Source organism: Trichosurus vulpecula, chromosome 7, assembly GCF_011100635.1.
Source record: "Trichosurus vulpecula isolate mTriVul1 chromosome 7, mTriVul1.pri, whole genome shotgun sequence".
Classification (NCBI taxonomy): domain Eukaryota; kingdom Metazoa; phylum Chordata; class Mammalia; order Diprotodontia; family Phalangeridae; genus Trichosurus; species Trichosurus vulpecula.
In genome coordinates, this window is record NC_050579.1 from 532,593 (window position 1) to 553,510 (window position 20,918).

Sequence of the window (20,918 nt, forward strand, 5' to 3'; positions counted from 1 at the left end):
GCAGACATAGTCACCTTAACTATACTCATTGTTATAAGGAAGGTTCATTGGGAAGTGACAATGATATAAAGAGAAGAACATCAGTAAAATACTATAAAAGAAAAAAAAGAACAGAGCTAGAGCTGGACCAGGAACCTGCCACAGATTTTCCAATATTTTTGTGGGAAGGGAAGGAGAACCTCGGAAAGACAGCAGGCATCCAACTGGGAGTGCTCATTAACTGGCTGGCTGGCTAGATGGATGGCTGGCTGGATGGGTAGATGGCTGGCTGGGTGGATGGATGGATGGATGGATGGATGGATGGATGGATGGATGGGTGGCTGGGTGGATGGGTAGATGGCTGGCTGGCTGGATGGATGGATGGATAGGTGGCTGGGTGGATGGATGGATGGCTGGGTGGATGGCTGGGTGGATGGCTGGGTGGATGGGTGGATGGATTGATGGATGGATGGATGGATGGATGGATGGATGGATGGATGGATGGGTGGCTGGGTGGATGGTTGGGTGGATGGCTGGGTGGATGGATGGATAGATGGTCCTGGCACTCAGCTCAAAAATATACTGCCTCCTCTCTGGCACCTATTTATAAATCATTAGTCATCTTAAATCTTAGTTTTTCTGGGCACTTCTCATTGTATACACACAATGGTTTGTCATATCACTTTTCCTGTGTTTTTCAACCAGCTGTTTCCCAAATGATCAATAGCCTTCTTATGGTGAGGGATTCAATTCCCCACACACTCGATCAGGGTGCCATGACACACCCTCCTCCCAAAGTCATTGCCTCAAACACAGCTCTTGATGACTGCTTTTGCCACAGCACCCATTAATTGATGCCTACCCTGTCTTTCTTTTCCAGTATGTGCCTCGCTATTCAAGGAGGCTTTCTCAGCCTCCTGCTTCCAATTATTTATGCATGAGCTAAATTCTTATCCTGGGAACATACTCATTTAGGCTGACCCATATTTTGTGAATTAGCGTTCACTCCCCAAGCCATTCAAGAGGCTCTTTGTGACTCTCATTTAGCATTTCTAGGACCTACCTTGTATAACCCTCTGCTGAAGTTTACCTCTGAAGCCTCCTTGTGGCAAAGAGATGACCCCAGTCCTGGAAGGCTGTGCCCAGTGGGGAACAAACTTAGACAGCTCCTTTCAAGCCAAAAAGGCTTCAGATATGGAACCGGTGACAGGCTGTTGCCAGAGAAGGTTTTCAAGCAGGGGTTGCAGGTCCCCTTGTTGGATACATTATAGGTGGGGCTCCTCTTTGGGTGGGTGACCCTGTCTTTGCCACTTCTGTATCCCCCATGGCATCTAGCACAGTGCCCTGCACACAATAAATGCTTACTGAGTGAGGTCTCCGAAGATACTTCCCAAGTCAAGCCTTCCTTTTGAAAGATAAGAACACCCCCTCTAAAAAGAGTCCCTCAATCCCCAGAGTCTTAAGACTGGGAGAGATAACTTTATAATACAGTTTGCGCTCTGGTATGGCTGGACTACCTTGGGGGTCTACCTGCCAAGACAAACCCAGGAATTATATGAACACAACTATAAAACACTTTTCATGCAAATAAAATCAGATCTCAACAACTGGAAAAATATTAATTACTCATGGTAGGCTGAGCAAATATAATAAAAATGACAATTCTACTTAAATTAATCTATATTTTCAGGGCCATACCAATTGAACTATCAAAAATTATTTTATAGGACTAGAAAAAATAATAAGAAAATTCATCTGGAAGAACAAAAGCTCAAGGATGTCAAGGGAATCAATGAAAAAAATGCAAAAGAAGGTGGTCCAGCCATACCAGACATCAAACTGTATTGTAAAGCAGTAATTATCAAAACAATCTGTTTTTGGCTAAGAAATAAAGTGGTGGATCGGTGGAATAGATTAGGTACAAATTACGTTATAGTAAATGACCATAGTAATCTAGTATAAAATAAACGCAAATATCCGAACTTTTGGAACAAAAACTCATTATTTGACAAAAAATGCTGGGAAAACTAGAAAACAGTCTGGCATAAACTAGGTATAGACCAACATCTCACACTGCATACCAAGATAAGGTCAAAATGGGTACATGATTTATACACAAAGGGTGATACCATAAGCAAATTAAGAGAGCATGGAATAGTTTATCTGCCAGCTATACGGACAAGGGAAGAAAGGACCAAAGAAGATATAGAGAACATTACAAAATATAAAATAGATAATCTTGGTTATATTAAATTAAGAACTTTTTGCACAAACGAAACCAATGCAACCAAAATTATAAGGAAAGCAGAAAACTGGGGAAAATGTTTGCCACAAATATCTCTGATAAAGGCTTCATTTCTTAAATATAGAGAGAACTGAGTCAAATTTTTAAAAATATAAGTCATTTTCCAATTGATAAACGGTCAAGGGAAATGAACAGGCAGTTTGCAAAGAAATCAAAGCTATCTATAGTAATATAAAAATGTTCTAAATCACTATTGATCAGAGAAAGGCAAATAAAAACAACTTTGAGGTACCGCCTCACACCTATCAGAGTGGCTAATATGACAAAAAAGGAAAATGTTGGGTGTTGGAAGGCACGTGGGGAAACTGGGACACTAATGGACTGTTGGTGGAGTTGTGAACTGATCCAACCATTCTGGAGAGCAATTTAGAACTATGCCCAAAGGGCTATAAAACTGTGCATACCCTTTGATCCAGCAATACCATCGCTAGGCCTATTTCCCAAAGACATCCAAAAAAGGGGAAAAGGACCTATTTGTACAAAAACATATACGGCAGCTCTCTTTGTAGCGGCTAAGAATTAGAAAATCAAAGGGCGCCCATCACTGGGGGAATGGCTAAAGAAGCTGCGGTATGTGATTTTAATGGTATATTATTATGCTGCATGAAATGATAAGCAGGATGATTTCAGAAACACCTGGAAAGTTTTATATGAACTGATGCATAATGAAGTGAACAGAACCAGGAGAACATGGTACGCAGTAACAGCAATATTGTTCAATGAAGAGCTGTGAGCGACTTAGCTCTTCTCAGCGCTACAACGATCCAAGACACTCCCGAAAGACTAATGAGGAAGCCTATTATCTACCTCCAGAGAAAGAACCAATATTGATTGAACACAGACTGAAGCGGGCTATTTTTCACTTTCTTTCTTTCAATTTTTTTCTTTTACGCGAGTCTTCTACAGAATGACTAATATGGAAATGTTTTATATTAAAAAAAGAATGAAACTATGGTTGCTGGCTCTGAGTGACTCTCTGAGCTGCCCTGAATTATCTCCCCTCTTTTCTCAGGCATCATGTAGTTAATGAAGAGCAAGACTGAATAATGTCTTTAGCACATTCTGCTGTTTGTATCATTAAGAGCCGCTAAGGAGCTGACCTGATCATTTAAGACCACTGGTCATGAGTCATTATTAGACATTATATGTTTAATGCTTAACAGATGTCAGGATAATATTGCCTCTTGGGACTGCAATTTCTCACCATCATGTCAGAAGCAGAGTCATATTTTCTTTTTCTCTGCATCCACTGGCCAAAGACATGCACATAATCCTCTTCGTGTTTATCTTATAATATTCTCCATGAGGCCCAAAACATGGAGGTGACCTCAGTGCTCAGTAAATGCATCAACAAGCATTTATTAAGCATCTACTATGTTTTAGGTACTAGGGGTAAATAGGTCCTACTCTCCCTCCAAGACTTTACTTCCTTCTAGAGGAGATAGGATGTACATAGATACATAGAGACAACACAGAGACCAGGTCACACTGGAGGAAAGTCACTAGCAGCTGGGGGTGGAGGGTGATCAGGAAAGGTCTCAATGCAGAAGGTGGTGCTTGAATTGAGCTTAGAAGAGGGCTGGTGGATTCCAAGAGGCAGATGTAGGGGAGAAGAACATTCCAGGTGTGGGGTACAAATAGTGCAAAGATAAGGAGATAGAAGAGGTGTCATGGGTAAAGAACAGTAAGAACATCAGCTTCACTGGAGTGTAGACTGCCCAAAAGATAATGGTGGGGGCAGCAGACAGAGCAATAGAGCGCTGGCCTTGAAGTCAGGAGGACTCGAGTTCAAATCTGATTGCAGGCACTTACTAGCTGAGTGGCTCTTGGCAAGTCACTTAACCCTGATTGCTGAGAGAGGGAGGGAAGGAGAGAGAGAATAATCTGTAGAAAAGCTGGAAAGGTAAGTTGGGGGGCAGGTTGCCAGGTTTGGAAAAATGCCAAACAGAGGAGGCTACATTTGATCCTGGAGATAATAAAGGAGCTACTGGAGTTTGCTGAGTAGAGAGGTGATATAGCTAGACTTGTACTTTAGGAAACTCACTTTGGCAGGCATTTGGAGGAAGCGCTGGAGTGGGAAGAGACTTGAGGTAGGGAGGCCAACTAGGAGTCTACTGCAATAGTCCATGAGGGTGTGGTAAGGGCCTGAACTAGAGTGGAGGCCATATAAGTAGAGAGAGATGGATACTAGAGATGCTGCCAGGGTCGACATGATAAGACTTGGCAGCTAAATGGAGGTGGACAATGAGGCAGAGATTGAAGAGTTAAGGACAACATGGAGGGTGACTAGAAGGATAGTGGTACTTTCCAATTCTGACCCATCCTTTGTGGCCCAGCTTCAGTTCCAGCTCCTTTATCAAGGGTTGACAGATTCCCTAGAACCATGAAATATCTTCTTCCTCTAACTTATAACTTGAGACCTTGCAGGCCTTCAACACATCCTACCTTGTATCATGGTTATTGGTAAACATGCCTCATCTCCTCTACTGGACTCTATTTTTGTATCTGGTTAGCACCTAGGATGGGGTCACGTACATAGAATTTACTGCTTTAATCTGGGTGCATGGTAACCTACTTTCATCAGAGAAAACATACCATTCCCCTTGGGTGACACAGGGTCAGGAAGCCAAGTTGTGGACTTAATTAATGTTTGTTGACTGGTTCCTTTTCTGTCTTGATGAAGAGCAGAGATTCTGCTCTTTGTCTTCCTGCCTGAGGCAAACACCAGCTATTTGTGTATTAAATCCAGGTCAGTCTTCCACCTTCAGGAAGAAAAAAGGCTTATGGCACAGCTTATTGGAAAGGAAGATGAGCTCCCAAATCAGATGGAAATAAAAGAGTCAAAGGGACAACTGGCCATGGAAGGAAGACCTGTGTAGTGGTGGGCAGTGATTGCAGCAGTGTATGATGGGAGCCAGAGGCAGGCCAGCCATGATCAACTGGGAAATGTGCATTCAAACCAGGAGAGAAAGTTGGCCAGCACCATGAAGACACAACAACTTCTACCCATGTGTTGTGATCGCCTTGGGAACAAATGACAGTACTTAAAGAAAGCTAGACAAGTTATCTTGGGATTCTGGAGTTCTGGGTAGACAAATGAAGGACATTTGTGGGGACACAGGTGGTCTTTCATCCTTCCCTTGAAGGCTGGAACCTTTATAGAGAAATGAAGATAGGAGAAGTGAACAACTGGCTACAAAGATGGTGTTGAATGTTCTTGTTCAGTCATTTCAGTTGTGTCTGACTCTTGGTGACCCCTTTTGGGGTTTTCTTGGCAGAAATACTGAAGTGGTTTTGCCATTTCCTTCTCCAGCTCACTTTACAGATGAAGAAACTGAGGCAAACAGGGTGAAGTGACTTGTCCAGAGTCCCACAGCTAGTAAGTGTCTCAGGCTAGATTTGAACTCAAGAAGATGAGTCTTCCTGACTCCAAGCCCCGCACTCTATCCACTGTGCCACCTACCAGCCTAGAATAGAATCTGGCTTTCTGGACCACAACTCAAGATATCAAAAAGATGGACTCTTGCTCCAGGGATGAAGTGGATCTCACAAGAACAGATGCATTTGGAAGGATCATTGCCAATCTGATCCAAAAACTTCATACCAAAAATGGAGGGTTGGGGGGAAAGTGTCCAGAGAGGATTACAAACTCCAATACCACAAAGAAGGGAGAAATAACCAGCTGGAAAGAAGATTGGAAACTATTAAGAAGGTTATTTAAACCATACAAAATAAAGTGAATAGAGATTTTAACATAACAAGGTTGGTTTAATTTCATACAAATCCCTGAATTGGAGTAGGATGGGACACATAACTAGAACCCAGCCACCAATACGTGGCTCAAAAGCAAGCAAGATGATTGGGGCAGAGGTGGAGTGTTCGTATACGAAAGGAAAGCCACCAGCCTTATGGGAGAGCCACACAGAAGAGGAGCCTTTGGGCAAGAAGAGAACGGGCTGGGTTTTTCTCTTTCTCCCATTTTCTCTGCCAAGGAGAATGACATTCTGACTAAAAAGGCAGGGGGAGGCATGCTTATTAAGAGGGAGGCAAAGCTGAGAATAACTAAGGTGACAGATATTATGAACTCAACAGGACCTCTAAGAGACTCAGCTCCCCTGAGCGAGGTGAATTTCACACCAGGGCACTGGGATAACTCCTTCATTTCTGGGGAGTCCCTAAGAACTAAGGAGATGCCAGAAGAGAGGAGATGGGAAAACACTGCCCCATCTTCAGGAGGGAAGAGCAAAAGCAGAGTGGTGCAGTGGAGAGAGGCTTGAGTCAGAGAACTTGGGTTCAAATCCTCATTTGTCTTATTTCCTGGGTGGCCTCAGGCACGTCACTTTAATCTTTTCATGCCTCAGTTTCATCCTCTGTAAAATGAGTTGTTGGATGAGATGGCCTGGAGATCTAAGGCCCCATCTAAAATCCATAAATTACAGACTGGTGAACATCCATTTAGGCCCAAGCTCTAGAACAGATTAGAATATAAATTCTTTTAGGGCAAGAACTGTTGGATTCTCTGTGGTTGTATCCCCAAGACTTAGTACAGTGCCTGGTGCATAGTAGGAGCCTAATAAATACTTATTAATTGACTGAAGACATGCTACATCAACCTCATTTCCTTTATGACCAGGTTACTAGAACCATAGGTTAGAGTAATATTATATAGACCAGTGTTTCTCAAAGTGTGGTTGCAGGACTCCACGGGTCTCTGAGACTCTTTGACCATGAGGTCAAAACGATTTTCATAATAATACTTGGATGTTTTCATTTCTAAATGGTAAATCCTAATAGATAAGTCACAAAAACAAATGCTCTTTGGGGAGGTTTCAATAATATTTATAAGTATACAGAGTCCTGAGACCAAAACATTTGAGAATCACTATCTTAGACCTAGAATAATACATTGAGTCCAGGAAGAAATTTCAGCAAACCTCTGCTAACGTCTTACTGGACAGGATTAAGAGACACGAGCTCAAGAATAGGGCATCTAACTGTACTGACTGGCCAGCTGGACTCCAACAGTCTAACTGATTCATGGCGAGGAGGAGAGGTGGTCTCCAGTGGACTCCGATCCTTCACTCATTCCTGCTCAACATTTGTCTGTGATCTGGCTGGAGCCACCGGAGGCATGCTTATCAAATCTGCAGATGAGAGGAAGCTGGGAGAGATGCTAATGTGCTCAGCCATAGAGATAAGATCTCCAAAGGTCAGACTGGGCCAGCTCCAACAAGGCTAGATGTAAAGCTGAGGTTCAGGTGGGGGAAGAAAAGGAGCTGAGTAAGAAGAGGTCGGGGGAGGTTTGCTTAGGCAGCTGCTCTGGTGTAAAAGAATTAGCAGGGTTTAGCTCATTACAGCTCAACGGGACCTTCGGGCAAGGGGAAGTAAGATTAGGCTTACTGTATGCCTCTCCAGGGGCAAAACAAGGGCCAAAGATGAGAAGTTATAGCAAAGATGGTGGGCCAGGAATAACGCCAGAGGAGCGAACCAAGACGAGCATAAATAATACTCTCATGATCTCAGCATGTGGGTGTTCCCTTCAGTGAGGCAGATTGACACCCCTTCTTGCTTGCCAGCTTAGGTGATCTTTGCCCATTTCCCTTCCCCCATCCAAGGAAGGAGTGCTGAGCTGGGAGTCTTGACCTTGAAGTCATGGGACTCTCACTGAAATCCCAGCTCCACCACTTGTCTGACCTCAAGCAACTTCCTTGACATCTCTGAGACTTAAGGTCCTCAAAAGTACCATGGGAGTGGGGCGCTCTCTGAAAGCAGAGCCTCAAGCCTAATTCCCAATGGTTGTGACAGTGGGGACTTCCGTGTCCCTTTCTCACTTTCTCCTGACCCAACAAGGATACCCATCACTCCCTCCACGTGACCATCCCACCTCCTTTTTCTCTAATGACGGATTACACCTCGAAGTCAGATGGATGATCTACAGACTTCATCCATCACACAGACAGGCTATCCCCAAGGTCGCATGTGCACATGAGTGTATAAATACACGTGAATGTGTATATAGAAATATGAGACCAACACCCAAAGTCCGCAAACCTGACCCAGAGTTAAACAAGGGGTGAGGGGGACCCCAAAAAGGCTGGTCTTTTTAATACTGATATTCTACTGGTGGTATTGAACGGCTGTGAGCCACAGAACACAGAAGGCTCTGAGGAGTTAAATAAAGCACTTATTTAGCACCTACTGCATACCACGCATGGTGCTAAACACTGGGGATACAAGTCTAAGCAAGCAAACAGTCCCTGTCTTTGAGGACGTTCTGATGAGGAGGGAAGACAGCCCCTAAAGGTAGCCAGAATGGGGTGCTATCCACATAGCAGCATGGTATGATGATGGCTAGGATGGGCCGTGGAGACCTGGCTTTCAGCAACATAAAGGGATGACTCCCTTATCGGAGCCAGGGGACCCAGGGGCAAAGCTCGAGGTTGTACTGGTGGAGAGAGAAGGCCAGGGTATAAATGGTATAGAAACAGTGGGCCAGAATGAAAGATGGGGACCACCCAGAGGGCACTAGCGATGTAGGCTGGATGGGAGCAGGCTACACCATCTACAAATACAGGGCAAATAAGCATGTATTACAGACCTACTATGTGTCAAATGGCAGGAGGGAGGCACAACTACTGGACAGCCCATGGGTTCCACTAGTGTTCATGGTGGGCCCCAGATTCCCTTTTAAGAATTTGTGAGATGACATGGAAGATACTGGCTCAAGATTACAGGCATAGATAGGTTGTGATCTCCATCACTGAAGACAATGCCTATATTGAAGAGATCCCAGAGCCATGGAAACATTCCCATGGGGCAGCCAAAGCTTCTGCCACTGGAAGGGGTTCAAGAAGAGGCCAGACAGCCATGGAAAGGGATCACCATGGAGGCAAGGCAATCACTAAGGAAGGGGCTGGACTGGATGAACCCAAGGGCTCACTCTCTGTCCAGTGGGAGCCCCTCCAACCCTGGGTCGCCAGCCTCTCATGCCCAACCTTCCTCCCCCATTGCTCCAGAGGCTCATTCTCCTACAGATTGGATGCCAAGGATTTGCTGAAATTCTGAAGCCCGGAGAAACCCCTACTCACAGCTACCACCAGGTCGGTCCCAGATGAAAGGCCCAAAAGGAGTAAAAATGCTTCTTTTGAAAGGAAACCCACACAACAAATTCTCACAGAAGCCATGTTTAAGCTAAGTGCGCTTATGGTGTAAGGACAGTTTCTAATTATATATAGAAATTGAGATGATATATTTATAAATGTCTTTTTAGAAACATTTCAGAAGTAGGTCACAACAGGCCATCTGCTAGGCATCCCAGTTTCTTCCTGATGTTCTCAACACACCCAGCACTGTGCCAAGCACTAGGGACGCAGGGAAAAAAGGAAACAGTCCTTCCCTTAAGGGGCTTCCATTCTGGAGGGCCAGGCCTTCCTTGATGAGGGAAAGGGAGCCACCACCTAGGGACACACTTTACTCCCAGGCCAGGAAGCTTGCTCACTGATGAGGTTTTAAAGAAAGCCATCCATGGCACCAGGTACAAATCACCTGAAAGCTTAGATTCAGGGACCAGGGAGATGTACTGTAGTGTAGAGAGTGCTGGATGTGGAATCATCCCACCACAGACAGCTATATGACCTCGCTGTCTCAGTCTCCTCATCTCTAAAATGGGGTGAGACTTGATGACCTCTACAATCCCTTCCTATCTATAATCCTGTGAAATCTCTTAACCTCTCTGTGCCTCAGTTTCCTCATCTGTAAAATGAATGGGTTGGATTTGATGGACTCTAAGGTCCCTTCTAGCTCTCGATGTGCGACTGTATGATCCTATAAAGTGATAACTCTTTGTTAATAGCAGTGACTTTTTCTGGCATCCCCCCCAAAAGCATTTATTAGGTATCTATACACTCCAGACATGGAAAAAGTGAGCACAAAAATAGATACAACACTCACCCTGAATTCAAAAGACTTACGATCAATCAACAAACATTTATTGAGCAGTACGACATTTCAGACGCAATTTAATAGTAGGAAAGTGAGAGGGGGAGAAGGCAGATTTTCTATCTATCTATCTATCTATCTATCTATCCATCCATCTCTCCACCCATCCATCAATTTATCTACCTATTAATCTAGCTCATCTATCTATCCATTCTACAAGAGAAGCCACTACACTAAGTACAAAGGACAGTTCCCCAGGTCAAGTGCTTTGAGAACTCCATGAGGGGGAAGGTCACTTTGCTTCGGGAAGAAACCAAAGAACACTTCACAGAGGGAGCTGCCCCGCAGAGGGCTCACTCAGGGCCAGTTCCATGACCCTGGCCAGTTGTCACTGCTCTGTCCTGCCTCAGTTTTCCTTGACTACACAGTTATTTGCATTTATATCATGTAGAATGTAAGACACCCCCTCTCCCCCAAAGGGGAGGAATATTTTTTTCCTACATAATCCTGGCACTTAGCACAGTACTTGGGCATGTAGTAGGTACTTAATAAATGCCTGTTGATTGATTTATGTACATACTGCCTTCCCCTAGAGAATGCAATCTCCCTGGGCACATGGACTTTGTCTTTGTATCCCCAACACCTAGCACAGAGCCAAGCACATAGTAGGCATTTTATATGAGTTTGCTAATTGACCTGAAAGAAAAGACTTCGACAGACTGACATGGGGAAATCCCCTTCCAGGGGGCCAGGAGGAACAATGGCCCAGAGATGAGAGAGCACAGGGGCAGGGATCATACAGTCTGGCTAGAATGTAGAACAGATGAAGGGGAGGAGTGTGAGATGAATGTTGGAGATAGATTGTAGGGAGCCTTGAATGCCAGGATCAGAAGTTGAAAGTAGAGGGCTGTGAATACCAGAATCAGAAATTTATCTTTTATTCGATAGGTAAAAGCAAAGGACTGAACATTTTGGCAGAAAAGGGTGGTACAGTGGAAAGAACACTGGACCTGGAGACTAAGGATCCAGGTTCAAATGCTGCTTACTTCCCTTTGCCCTCTCTGGGCTTCACTTTCTCCATCTATAAAACAAGGAGAAGGGCAGCTGGGTGGCTCAGTGGATAGAGCACTGGGCCTGAAGTGAGGAGGACTTGAGTTCAAATTCGGCCTCAGATACTGACTAGCTATGTGACCCTGGGCAAGTCACTTTACCCTGATTGCTTCCAAAAAGTAAAAAAGAAAACAAGGAGGCTGAGCTAGATGACCTCTGAGCTCCCCTTCCAACCTGGGTTCAAATCTTGGTTCTGCCAGTTCATATGTTGGTGACCTTGGGCAAGTCTCTTTTCTGTTCCTCAGTTTCCCCTCTGGGGCTGCACTAGTTTGCTCATACAGCCTCTGCCTCTGCCTCTCAGGGAAGACTCCAGGCCAAGGCTGAGGAGCTTTGGGGAAGCTGTGGCTCTTGCCGGGGTTCTCTGCCCACCACTTACCTCCTGGAGTCTGATCTCATCAGGCTGGAGGATGTCCAGGACTCCGCTGCTCCTGATCTCCGGAAGGTCCTGCCAGAGGTTGAACCGGGAGTTGGCATTGTTGAGTAGGCAGATCTGGGGCAGTGCCTTCTTCTCGATGGAGCTGGCAGGCTCCTCCTCCAGCGGGGTCTCCTCGCTGGTGGGTGACTCATCCACATCCACTTGGACTTCAGCATCCTGCAGCCTCCTGGTCTCGATCTCGTGAAGTGTGGACTTATCGCGGTATTCCTGATACAAGAGTCCTAGAAAGAAAGAAAACTGTCACGAATGAAAAGGAAGGAGAGAGAACAGCAGAAAAGGAAACATGGCGCTGTTTTGAGATGAGTATTTTCTTTTTTTTAAAAAAAAAAAATCATTATTTATTTATTTATTTAATATTTTTCGTTTTCAGCATTGATTTCCACAAGAGTTTGAATTACAAATTTTCTCCCCACTTCTACCCTGCCGCCACTCCAAGATGTCATATATTCTGATTGCCCCATTCCCCAGTCAGCCCTCCCTTCTGTCACCCCACTCCACCCCCCCATCCCCTTTTCCCTTACTTTCTTGTAGGGCAAGACAGATTTCTATGCCCCATTGCCTGTATAGCTTATTTCTTAGTTATATGTAAGAACTTTTTTTTTTGAACATTGTTTTTAAAACTTTGAGTTCCAAATTCTCTCCCTTCTTCGCTCCCCACCCACCCTCCCTAAGAAGGCAAACGATTCAACATAGGCCACACATGTATCATCATGCAAAACCTTTCCACAATATTCATGTTGCGAAAGACAAACTATATTTTGCTCCTTCCTATCCCATCCCCCTTTATCCAGTTTTCTCCCTTGACCCTGTCCCTTTTCAGAAGTGTTGCTTTTGATTACCTCCTCCCCCATCTGCCCTCCCTTCTATCGCCCCCACTTTTTTATCCCCTTCCTCCTCCTTTCCTGTGGGGTAAGATACCCAATTGAGTGTGTATATTATTCCCTCCTCAACTCAAATCCATGAGAGCAAGATTTACTCATTCCCCCTCACCTGCCCCCTCTCCCCTTCCAACAGAGCTACTTTTTCTTGCCACTTTTATGTGAGATAATTTACCCCATTCTATCTCTCCCTTTCTCCCTCTCTCAATATATTCCTCTCTCATCCCTTAATTTGATTTTATTTTTTTAGATATCATCCCTTCATATTCAACTCACCCTGTGCCCTCTGTCATATATATGTGTATATATATGTATGTATGTATGTATGTATGTATATTCCCTTCAGCTACCCTAATACTGAGGTCTCATGAATTATACACATCATCTTTCCATGTAGGAATATAAACAAAACAGTTCAACTTTAGCAAGTCCCTTATGATTTCTCTTTCATGTTTACCTTTTCACACTTCTCTTGATTCTTGAGTTTGAAAATCAAATTTTCTATTCAGCTCTGGTCTTTTCACTGAGAAAGTTTGAAAGTCCTCTATTTTATTGAAAATCCATATTTTGCCTTGGAGCACGATACTCAATTTTGCTGGGTAGGTGATTCTTGGTTTTAATCCTAGCTCCATTGACCTCTAGAATATCATATTCCAAGCCCTCTGGTCCCTTAATGTAGCAGCTGCTAGATCTTGTATTATCCTGATTGTGTTTCCACAATATTCAAATGGTTTCTTTCTGGCTGCTTGTAGTATTTTCTCTTTGATCTGGGAGCTCTGGAATTTGGTGACAATATTTCTAGGAGTTTTCTTTTTGGGATCTTTTTCAGGAGGTAATCAGTGGAGTCTTTCAATTTCTATTTTACCCTCTGGCTCTAGAATATCAGGGCAGTTCTCCTTTATAATTTCTTGAAAGATGTTATCTAGGCTCTCTTTTGATCATGGCTTTCAGGCAGTCCAATAATTTTTAAATTATCTCCCCTGGATCTATTTTCCAGGTCAGTGGTTTTTCCAATGAGATATTTCATATTGTCTTCCATTTTTTCATTCCTTTGGTTCTGTTTTATAATATCCTGATTTCTCATAAAGTCACTAGCTGCCACTTGCTCCAATCTCATTTTTAAGGTGGTATTTTCTTCAGTGGTCTTTTGGACCACCTTTTCCATTTGGGTAATTCTGCCTTTCAAGGCATTCTTCTCCTCATTGGCTTTTTGGAGCTCTTTTGTCATTTGAGTTAGTCTATTTTTTAAGATGTTGTTTTCTTCAGTATTTTTTGCAGTCTCCTTTAGCAAGTCATTGACTTGCTTTTTATGATTTTCTCCCATCATTCTCATTTCTCATCCCAATTTTTCCTCTACTTCTCTTACTTGCTTTTCCAAATCCTTTTTGAGCTCTTCCGTGGCCTGAGACCAGTTCATGTTTTTCTTGGAGGCTGTTGATGTAGGCTCTTTGACTTTGTTGACTTCTTCTTGCTATATGTTTTGGTCTTCTTTGTCACCAAAGAAAGATTTCAAAGTCTGAGTCTGAATCTGAGAGCGTTTTTGTTGCCTCTTCATGTTCCAAGCCAACTACTTGACCCCTGAGCTTTTTGTTGGGGTATGACTGCTTGTAGAGTAGAGAATACTTTGTCCCAAGCTTGAGGGGCTACGCTGTTGTTTTCAGAGATATTTCTACATAGCAAGCTCTGCCACACCAGTGCTCCTTCTCCTCCAAGAAAGCAGGCTTTGCGCTCCTGCTCTGATCTGACACTTAATTCCTCCCAGCAGGTGGGCCTGGGGCTGAAAGCAACTGCAGCTGTAGCTCTGGAAGCAGCCTCAGAGCTGCACCACCTCTGCCACCCCTGGGGCGGTGGCCAACCACAAACTCCTTTCACTCTGTCCCGGCAGTTTTTTCCCACTAACCTTCTCCGTTGTCTTTGGTGTTTGTGGGTTAGAAGTCTGGTAACTGCCACAGCTCACTGATTCAGGGTGCTAGGGCCTGTTCTGCCCAGCTCCCAGTGTGGCTGGTCTTGGCGTGGCCCAGGCTGGGCTCTGCTCTGCTCCGCTCCCAGCTCCGAGCAATAGAACTTACCCAGCGACCCTCCAGGCTGTCCTAGGCTGGAGCCCTGCTTCCCTCTGCTATTTTGTGGGTTCTGTGGTTCTAGAATTTGTTCAGAGTCATTCTTACAGGTGTTTGGAGGGTCCTGGGGGACAGCTTTACGCAATTCCCTGCTTTCCAGCTGCCATCTTGGCTCCAACTGAGATGAGTATTTTCAAGGGACTGAGTCGACGCTTTGGCATCTTCTGGCTAGGAAGTGTTGGGAAGATTGCCCTTGACGTTCTCGCCTGACACACAGCTCACACACAGCTCAGTCCTTGAGAGGGTGCCATGCTCAGACACCGCCAGGGCTGCCCATCGCCTGTGGGATAACCTGCCAGCTCCTCGGTCCAGCATTGAAGGCCCTCTGCAATCAGACACCCACCTCTCCATCCGGCCTCATTTCACATCACATCCTGTCACAGATCCTATAGTTCGGCCCAGCCATTCCCTGGACTGGACATTCAACTTCAGCCTCCTCCAGCTATGTGAAGGGTAGCTAAGCTAAGTGACCAATCACTGTTGCTGTTGAGTCATTTCAATGTCTGGCTCTTCATGGCCCCATTTACTGGAGCGCTTTGCCATTTCCTTCTCCAGTGGATCCATTTTGTCAGGCAATCACAGGTTAAGTGACTTACCCAGGGTCACACAGCTAGTCAGTATCTGAGGCTTGATTTGAATTCAGGTCTTCCTGACTCTAGGCCCAGTGCTCTATTCACTGAGCCACCAGCTGATCAGGCAAGTCACTCAACCTCTGGTTGCCTCAGTTTTCTCAATGGTTAAATGGAGGTAATAATAGATCAAATGGAATATTTGTTAAAAAAAATCCTTAGCACAGGGCCCGGCACCAAGTTTGTGCTATAGAAAGGCTCATTCCTCTCTCTTTCTGCTTTCTATCTCTCTTTCCCCCAAAGGCAACATAAGCTCCTTCACAGCTGAGGCTGGTCCATTTCTGTCTCTGACCCCAGTAACTCCAGCTCCTACTTATATGCTGCTTTCAGGTTTGTGGAACACTTTCCCCATAACAACCCTGTGAGATCACACTCGTATTTTTACCCCCCTTTTCCAAATGATAAAATTGAGGCCTAGGAGGCTAAGTGACTTGCCTAGATAGTAAGGAGCAGAGCCAGGTTTCAGCAAACATTTGTTAAACACCCACTATTCTATGCAAGGCCCTGGGCTCACTGTTGGGGTTGCAAAGAATAAAAAAAAAATACAAGATGGGGCCCCTGCCCTCAGTCAGCTCAGACTATTGGAAGTTATTCTATTTTCAGTTTTAGAGGATCTTCTAGACAAAGCTTTGCACTTGAAGACATAGCCTTGGTGAACCCATGCCCACCATGTCCATGTCCCAGAGAAGACTGGGCTGAGGGGAGACGTCAGTGGTGGGAAAAATTTCAAAGACAAGATTGGAGAGAAAGCCTAATTCTATACAGGTGGCCTCATTCCATTCATACCCAACATCCTGAAAGAATCAAAACATTGAACTCAGTGGAAGAATCACAAATGTCTGAACTGGGTTTCAGTATCAGCCAATAAGCCTTCATTAAGCACACTATGTGCCAGGCCCATTATATTGGGAAGTCCTTGAAGTAGGGACTGTCTTCCTCCATTCCCCATTGCCCTCATCCCTGCTCCCATTTTTATTGCCAGCACTTAGCATGGTACCTGACACATAGTAGGTGCTTAATAAATATTTGACTGACTAAGGGGCACGGTCAATCTGGTGCTCAGTGTTGGTGACAGAGTCCAAAATGGAACCATCTCTGCCTTCCAAGAGCATTGGAGCAAATTAAACTAACAAGGGTTTCTTTAACCTTAAACAAATCTTCTCCATCCACCTCAAATGCCTTGAAAGCACTTACTTACTATGTGTTATGTGCTATTTGCCTCTTATACAAAGCCTGAAATAAAGTCTTTGCCCTCAGGGAGTTTAATTCTTCTTTAAAAAAAAAAGTACTAATGTCTTCATTTTGACCACGTGGTCATTTCTGGATATTCTACCCCAAGAGCTGAACCCTCCCCCTTGGAGCAACAAAAAGCCCCCGAGGATGAACAGATGACAGAGGAGAGGCATCTGATAACATATGGGCCATTCCGCCCTTGGCGGTGGGCCCCCAGCTCTCTGCCCAAACAATGGCGGCATGGATCGCTCTCTGGGACCACTGCTGGGTTTTCTACTTTCTGGTCTGTTCTTTTTGCTCACATCCTTGCCACCCTCACGTCTGTTATTTTTGTTACGTGGCTCTCACCGCCTCAGGCGTCACAGCTCATGACAAGCTGGCCCCCCAGGCGCCATCGATCAATGGGCACCAACTTGGTCTCCACATCTTTGCAGCCCCCGTACTGATGACCTTTTGTTTGGTCAGTTAGAAAAGAATTCGAATAACGCACTAGAATAATAATTAGTGTAACATAATTCGAATAATGATGATTCCTAGAGAGGCAGCCTAAGTCAGCATTCCACCTTCAGGCTGTGTGACTGGGCCCATATCACTTCATCTCTCAATTATCTTCCTACCCTGGGGAACCATGTAGGGACCCAAAAACCACAAACAAAACAAAGACCAAACCTCAGGCCCTGGAGAGTCCCAAATCACACCCCTTCCCGTGACCCCACTCCCACCCTCCAGCAAGGCTCTGTAAGGATCCCAGGAGGTGGAGACAGGCAAACCTAGGAATGCCAACTGTTTGTCATATTTATTTTTTTCTGAGGGTAAGTAGATTTCATCGTTCTGCCCATTTTTGCACAGGGCTTCTTAACCTGGGGTCCATGGACATAAAAAAAAAAAATTTAGATTACTGTATTTCAAAATAATTAGTTTCCTTTGCACTCCTCTGTATTTTATATTATACATTTGAAGACATGAGCCTGAGAAGGGGCCACAAAACCCGTGAAAAGCTTCTGAATCCCCTAGGCCTTCACATTGACACCCAGCACCAGGAGGCCAACCCCTAAGGCTATCCAGCTGTCTCAGTCACCAGCAAGCATGTGTGCAGATAGATCATTGCAAGCCTCAGTCAGGGGTGCTATGGAAGGAGCCCAAAGACCAGGGTTCAAACCCTGCCTCTGCCACTGTCTACCATATGACCTTGGACAAGTCATTTGCCTTCTCCAGGGCTTAGTTTCCTCATCTATAAAATGGTGAAGTTGGACTAGCTGACCTCTAAGGCCCCTTTTGGTTCTAAACCTATGATCCCACAGTCAGTACTAAAAGAAATAAGCATTAAAAACTCTCACGCTCCTGGCTCAGCCCTCTAGGTGCCTGGCATTGTGTGGCAGGTATTGGATAAAAATTGGTTGAAGTGAATCACACACACACACACACACACACACACACACACACACACTCACGCTCAAGCACAAACTGTGCCTATGTACTGAATTTCAGCCTGGATATTCTGAAACTGCTCATTATGGACCTCGTGGCATGTGACCCCTGCCAGGCTCCCATCAGATACCGCAGTGGGAGGCTCTGGGATCTGCCTGGCTAAGCTAAGGGGCACAGCCCTCTGGTGAATCTGAAATGCCCGCCTGGCCTATACCTGGAACAGTGAAGATCCACCCAGCCCCCTCCTCCTTCCTCCATGAACACATCAAACTGAAACCCTCCTCAGCCCTTCCTAGATGACCCAGAACATCTGGAGCACCTCAGATCTGCCTGACAACAGCCGTTGGTTGGACCCAGCCGAACAGGTCACCAGTGGCTTAGCCAAGAAGCCACGAAAGGATGAGAATTCAACCATATGGGCTGGGTTGCTTGTAGATCGAGCCTCTTCCTGAGATGCCAACTTGCTAGCTTCCATTTTTAGTAACCCGGAAATCCCTGTGATTGGTATTTTTGCTGCATTATTATTCCTGGAAACCACAAGGCACAGGATTTGGAGCCAGAAAGGATGGGATTTAGTCCAGCCCCGCCCCATTTTATAAACAAGGAAACCAACACCCAGAGAGGGAAAGTCATTTGCTGGAGGTCATAGGCCAGTGGGTGGTAGTATTGGGATTCCAATCCTCCTCCTTTCACTTCATATCCAGAGGGCTCTTTCCACCATCAAAAGCAGCAAAAGGAGCTCCCCACACCCCAAACCTCAGGCAATATATTCAAGGCATTAGCTAATAACCCTCTTGCCTATGGGTGACAGACATTCCTATGTCTGTTGAATGAATGGGTGAGAAAGAGGAGACATGATTCATGAAATATGAGAGCTGGAAGGGTCAGTATTCTCCCTCATCCACTCTGCAGTCCAGCCACACTGGTCTCCTGGTTGTTCCTCACACACAGCATCTTCAGTTTTTGTGCTTCCATGTGGGCTGTGCTCCCTGCCAGGAAGGCATTCATTACTCACCTGTACTTCTAGAAACTCCCAGATGCCTTTAAGGCTCAGTTCATAAGCCATCTTCTACATATGGCTTTCTACAACTCACACCCCCAACTCAATTTGTGCTCCCCCCACACCACAGCCTGAAATTACATTGTACTTAAGGATATGTACACATATGTTAGGGTGGCTAGGTGGCAGAGTAGGTAGAATGCTGGGCCTGGAGTCAGGAAGTCTCATATTCCTGAGTTCAAATCTGGCCTCAGACACTTTCTAGATCTGTGACCTTGGGCAAGTCACTTCACCCTGTTTGCCTCAGTTTACTTATCTGTTAAATGAGGAGAAGAAAATGGCCAGCCCCTCTGGTGTCTTTGCAAAGAAAACCCCAAACGGAACCATGAAGAGTGGGATATGACTGAAACAACTGAACAAGACATATGCTGTTTCTACCAATAGAATAGAATCTCCTTGAGGGGAGGTGTTGTTTTCATTTTTGTTTTTGTATTCTTAGTCCCTGGCATAGGCTCCAGTGGCTCTGTAGTCTCTGCAGGTATGGTTATTCTCTCCAGCAATGCAGATTGCAACCCATCCATGCCTGCCCATCCTGTGTGGTCCTCATCCATGGCCTCCTGTAAGTGAGGCACAAAGGATCTGTCCAAGGTTCTAAGGGCCTCTCTCAATTTCTTGTCATCAATGGATCCTTCATGCTGACTACTTGTCAATTCTTACTCACTCTCAAAGGGAGCCCAGCCTATGTCCTTGTTCAGTCAAGATTATGCCTGAGGCATTACAGAGGGATCCAGAGAGCCAATTGTTAAATTTTCAGTATAAACATTTATACCTTGAAAAACAGCAAAAGCTGATTGCAAAGTAAGAGCTTGCTTTATCATTTTGATTATTTTGTTAATTGTCCAGACTTGAGAAAATGATGGAGATAAAACAATGCATATTAAATTGAAAAGTGGGTTGTGTATGCAGGTTCCCTCCCCCCCAGAAGCTGGTTGTTAAACATACACCAGAACACCCATCCTTCATTCCCACATTTCTCCTGTTTGTATTCAAGTTCTTCCAAGGCCCTTCCTGGGTACAGGCTGCATATTAATCATGCCTGCCCTTTTCATATCCACTGCCCTCTCTGAGAGCCTCATTTCTCATTCCTCAGAGACAGTTGTGTCCTAGGTCTCAGGTGTCGTAATACAGCTCTGTAGCAACAATCTGCTAGCAGCTACTGTGGTTGTGTAAAACCAACAACAACCAGCACACAGAAGGCCGCTAACACAGGATCTTTTGATCTACTTTACTAAGGAAAGTAATTTTAAGGGGTTAACAATCCCTCTTTAATCCAACATCCAATATCATTCACTTAGTTCAGGAGGAAAAGCCAGCAACCTGAACTTCAGAGCGAATACAAACAAATCACAAACATCGACAGACAGACCTTGTCTGATTCAAATCACAATTCATAGTTACCAGGAAAACACCAACATCTGGGTTTACAAGCTGGCAGAGGGGCACGGCTCTTAACAATAGCTACCCAGAGTCTCTTCAAATCACATGTCACTCTTCCAGTGAGTAAGAGCTCCAAGGGAAAATGCCAACCTCTGGGTTTATATATTCTGTTCAGGGTCAAAGGGCATCACAACACGCCACTCACCCACGTGACCTAAAAGCATCACAAACACGCCACTTAAACCCGTGTGGCCTAGGCTTTCCCTTGAGGCAAGGAGGTCATCAAAGATTCCTGATTTAATCAAAGAAACAAAGGCCAGACTCTTCAAGGGCACTTGATTAAATAAGTGCTAAAAGAGAAAACAGTAAAAGAAAGTCCCATCTTAATTACTGATACAAGATCTACTGGAAAAAGAGGAGCCTTGGTT

At 44.8% G+C, this 20,918-nt stretch overlaps 1 protein-coding gene across 1 annotated transcript in view; it reads right to left on the bottom strand.

Annotated features, from left to right (window-relative positions):
- Positions 1-20,918, bottom strand: part of NGEF (neuronal guanine nucleotide exchange factor) — a 79,226-nt gene that overhangs the window by 40,110 nt on the left and 18,198 nt on the right. Inside the window, exon 3 of the mRNA XM_036769332.1 lies at positions 11,709-11,989. Within this exon, the coding sequence (XP_036625227.1) occupies positions 11,709-11,989 (281 nt within the window). The remainder of the gene's footprint in view (positions 1-11,708; positions 11,990-20,918) is intronic.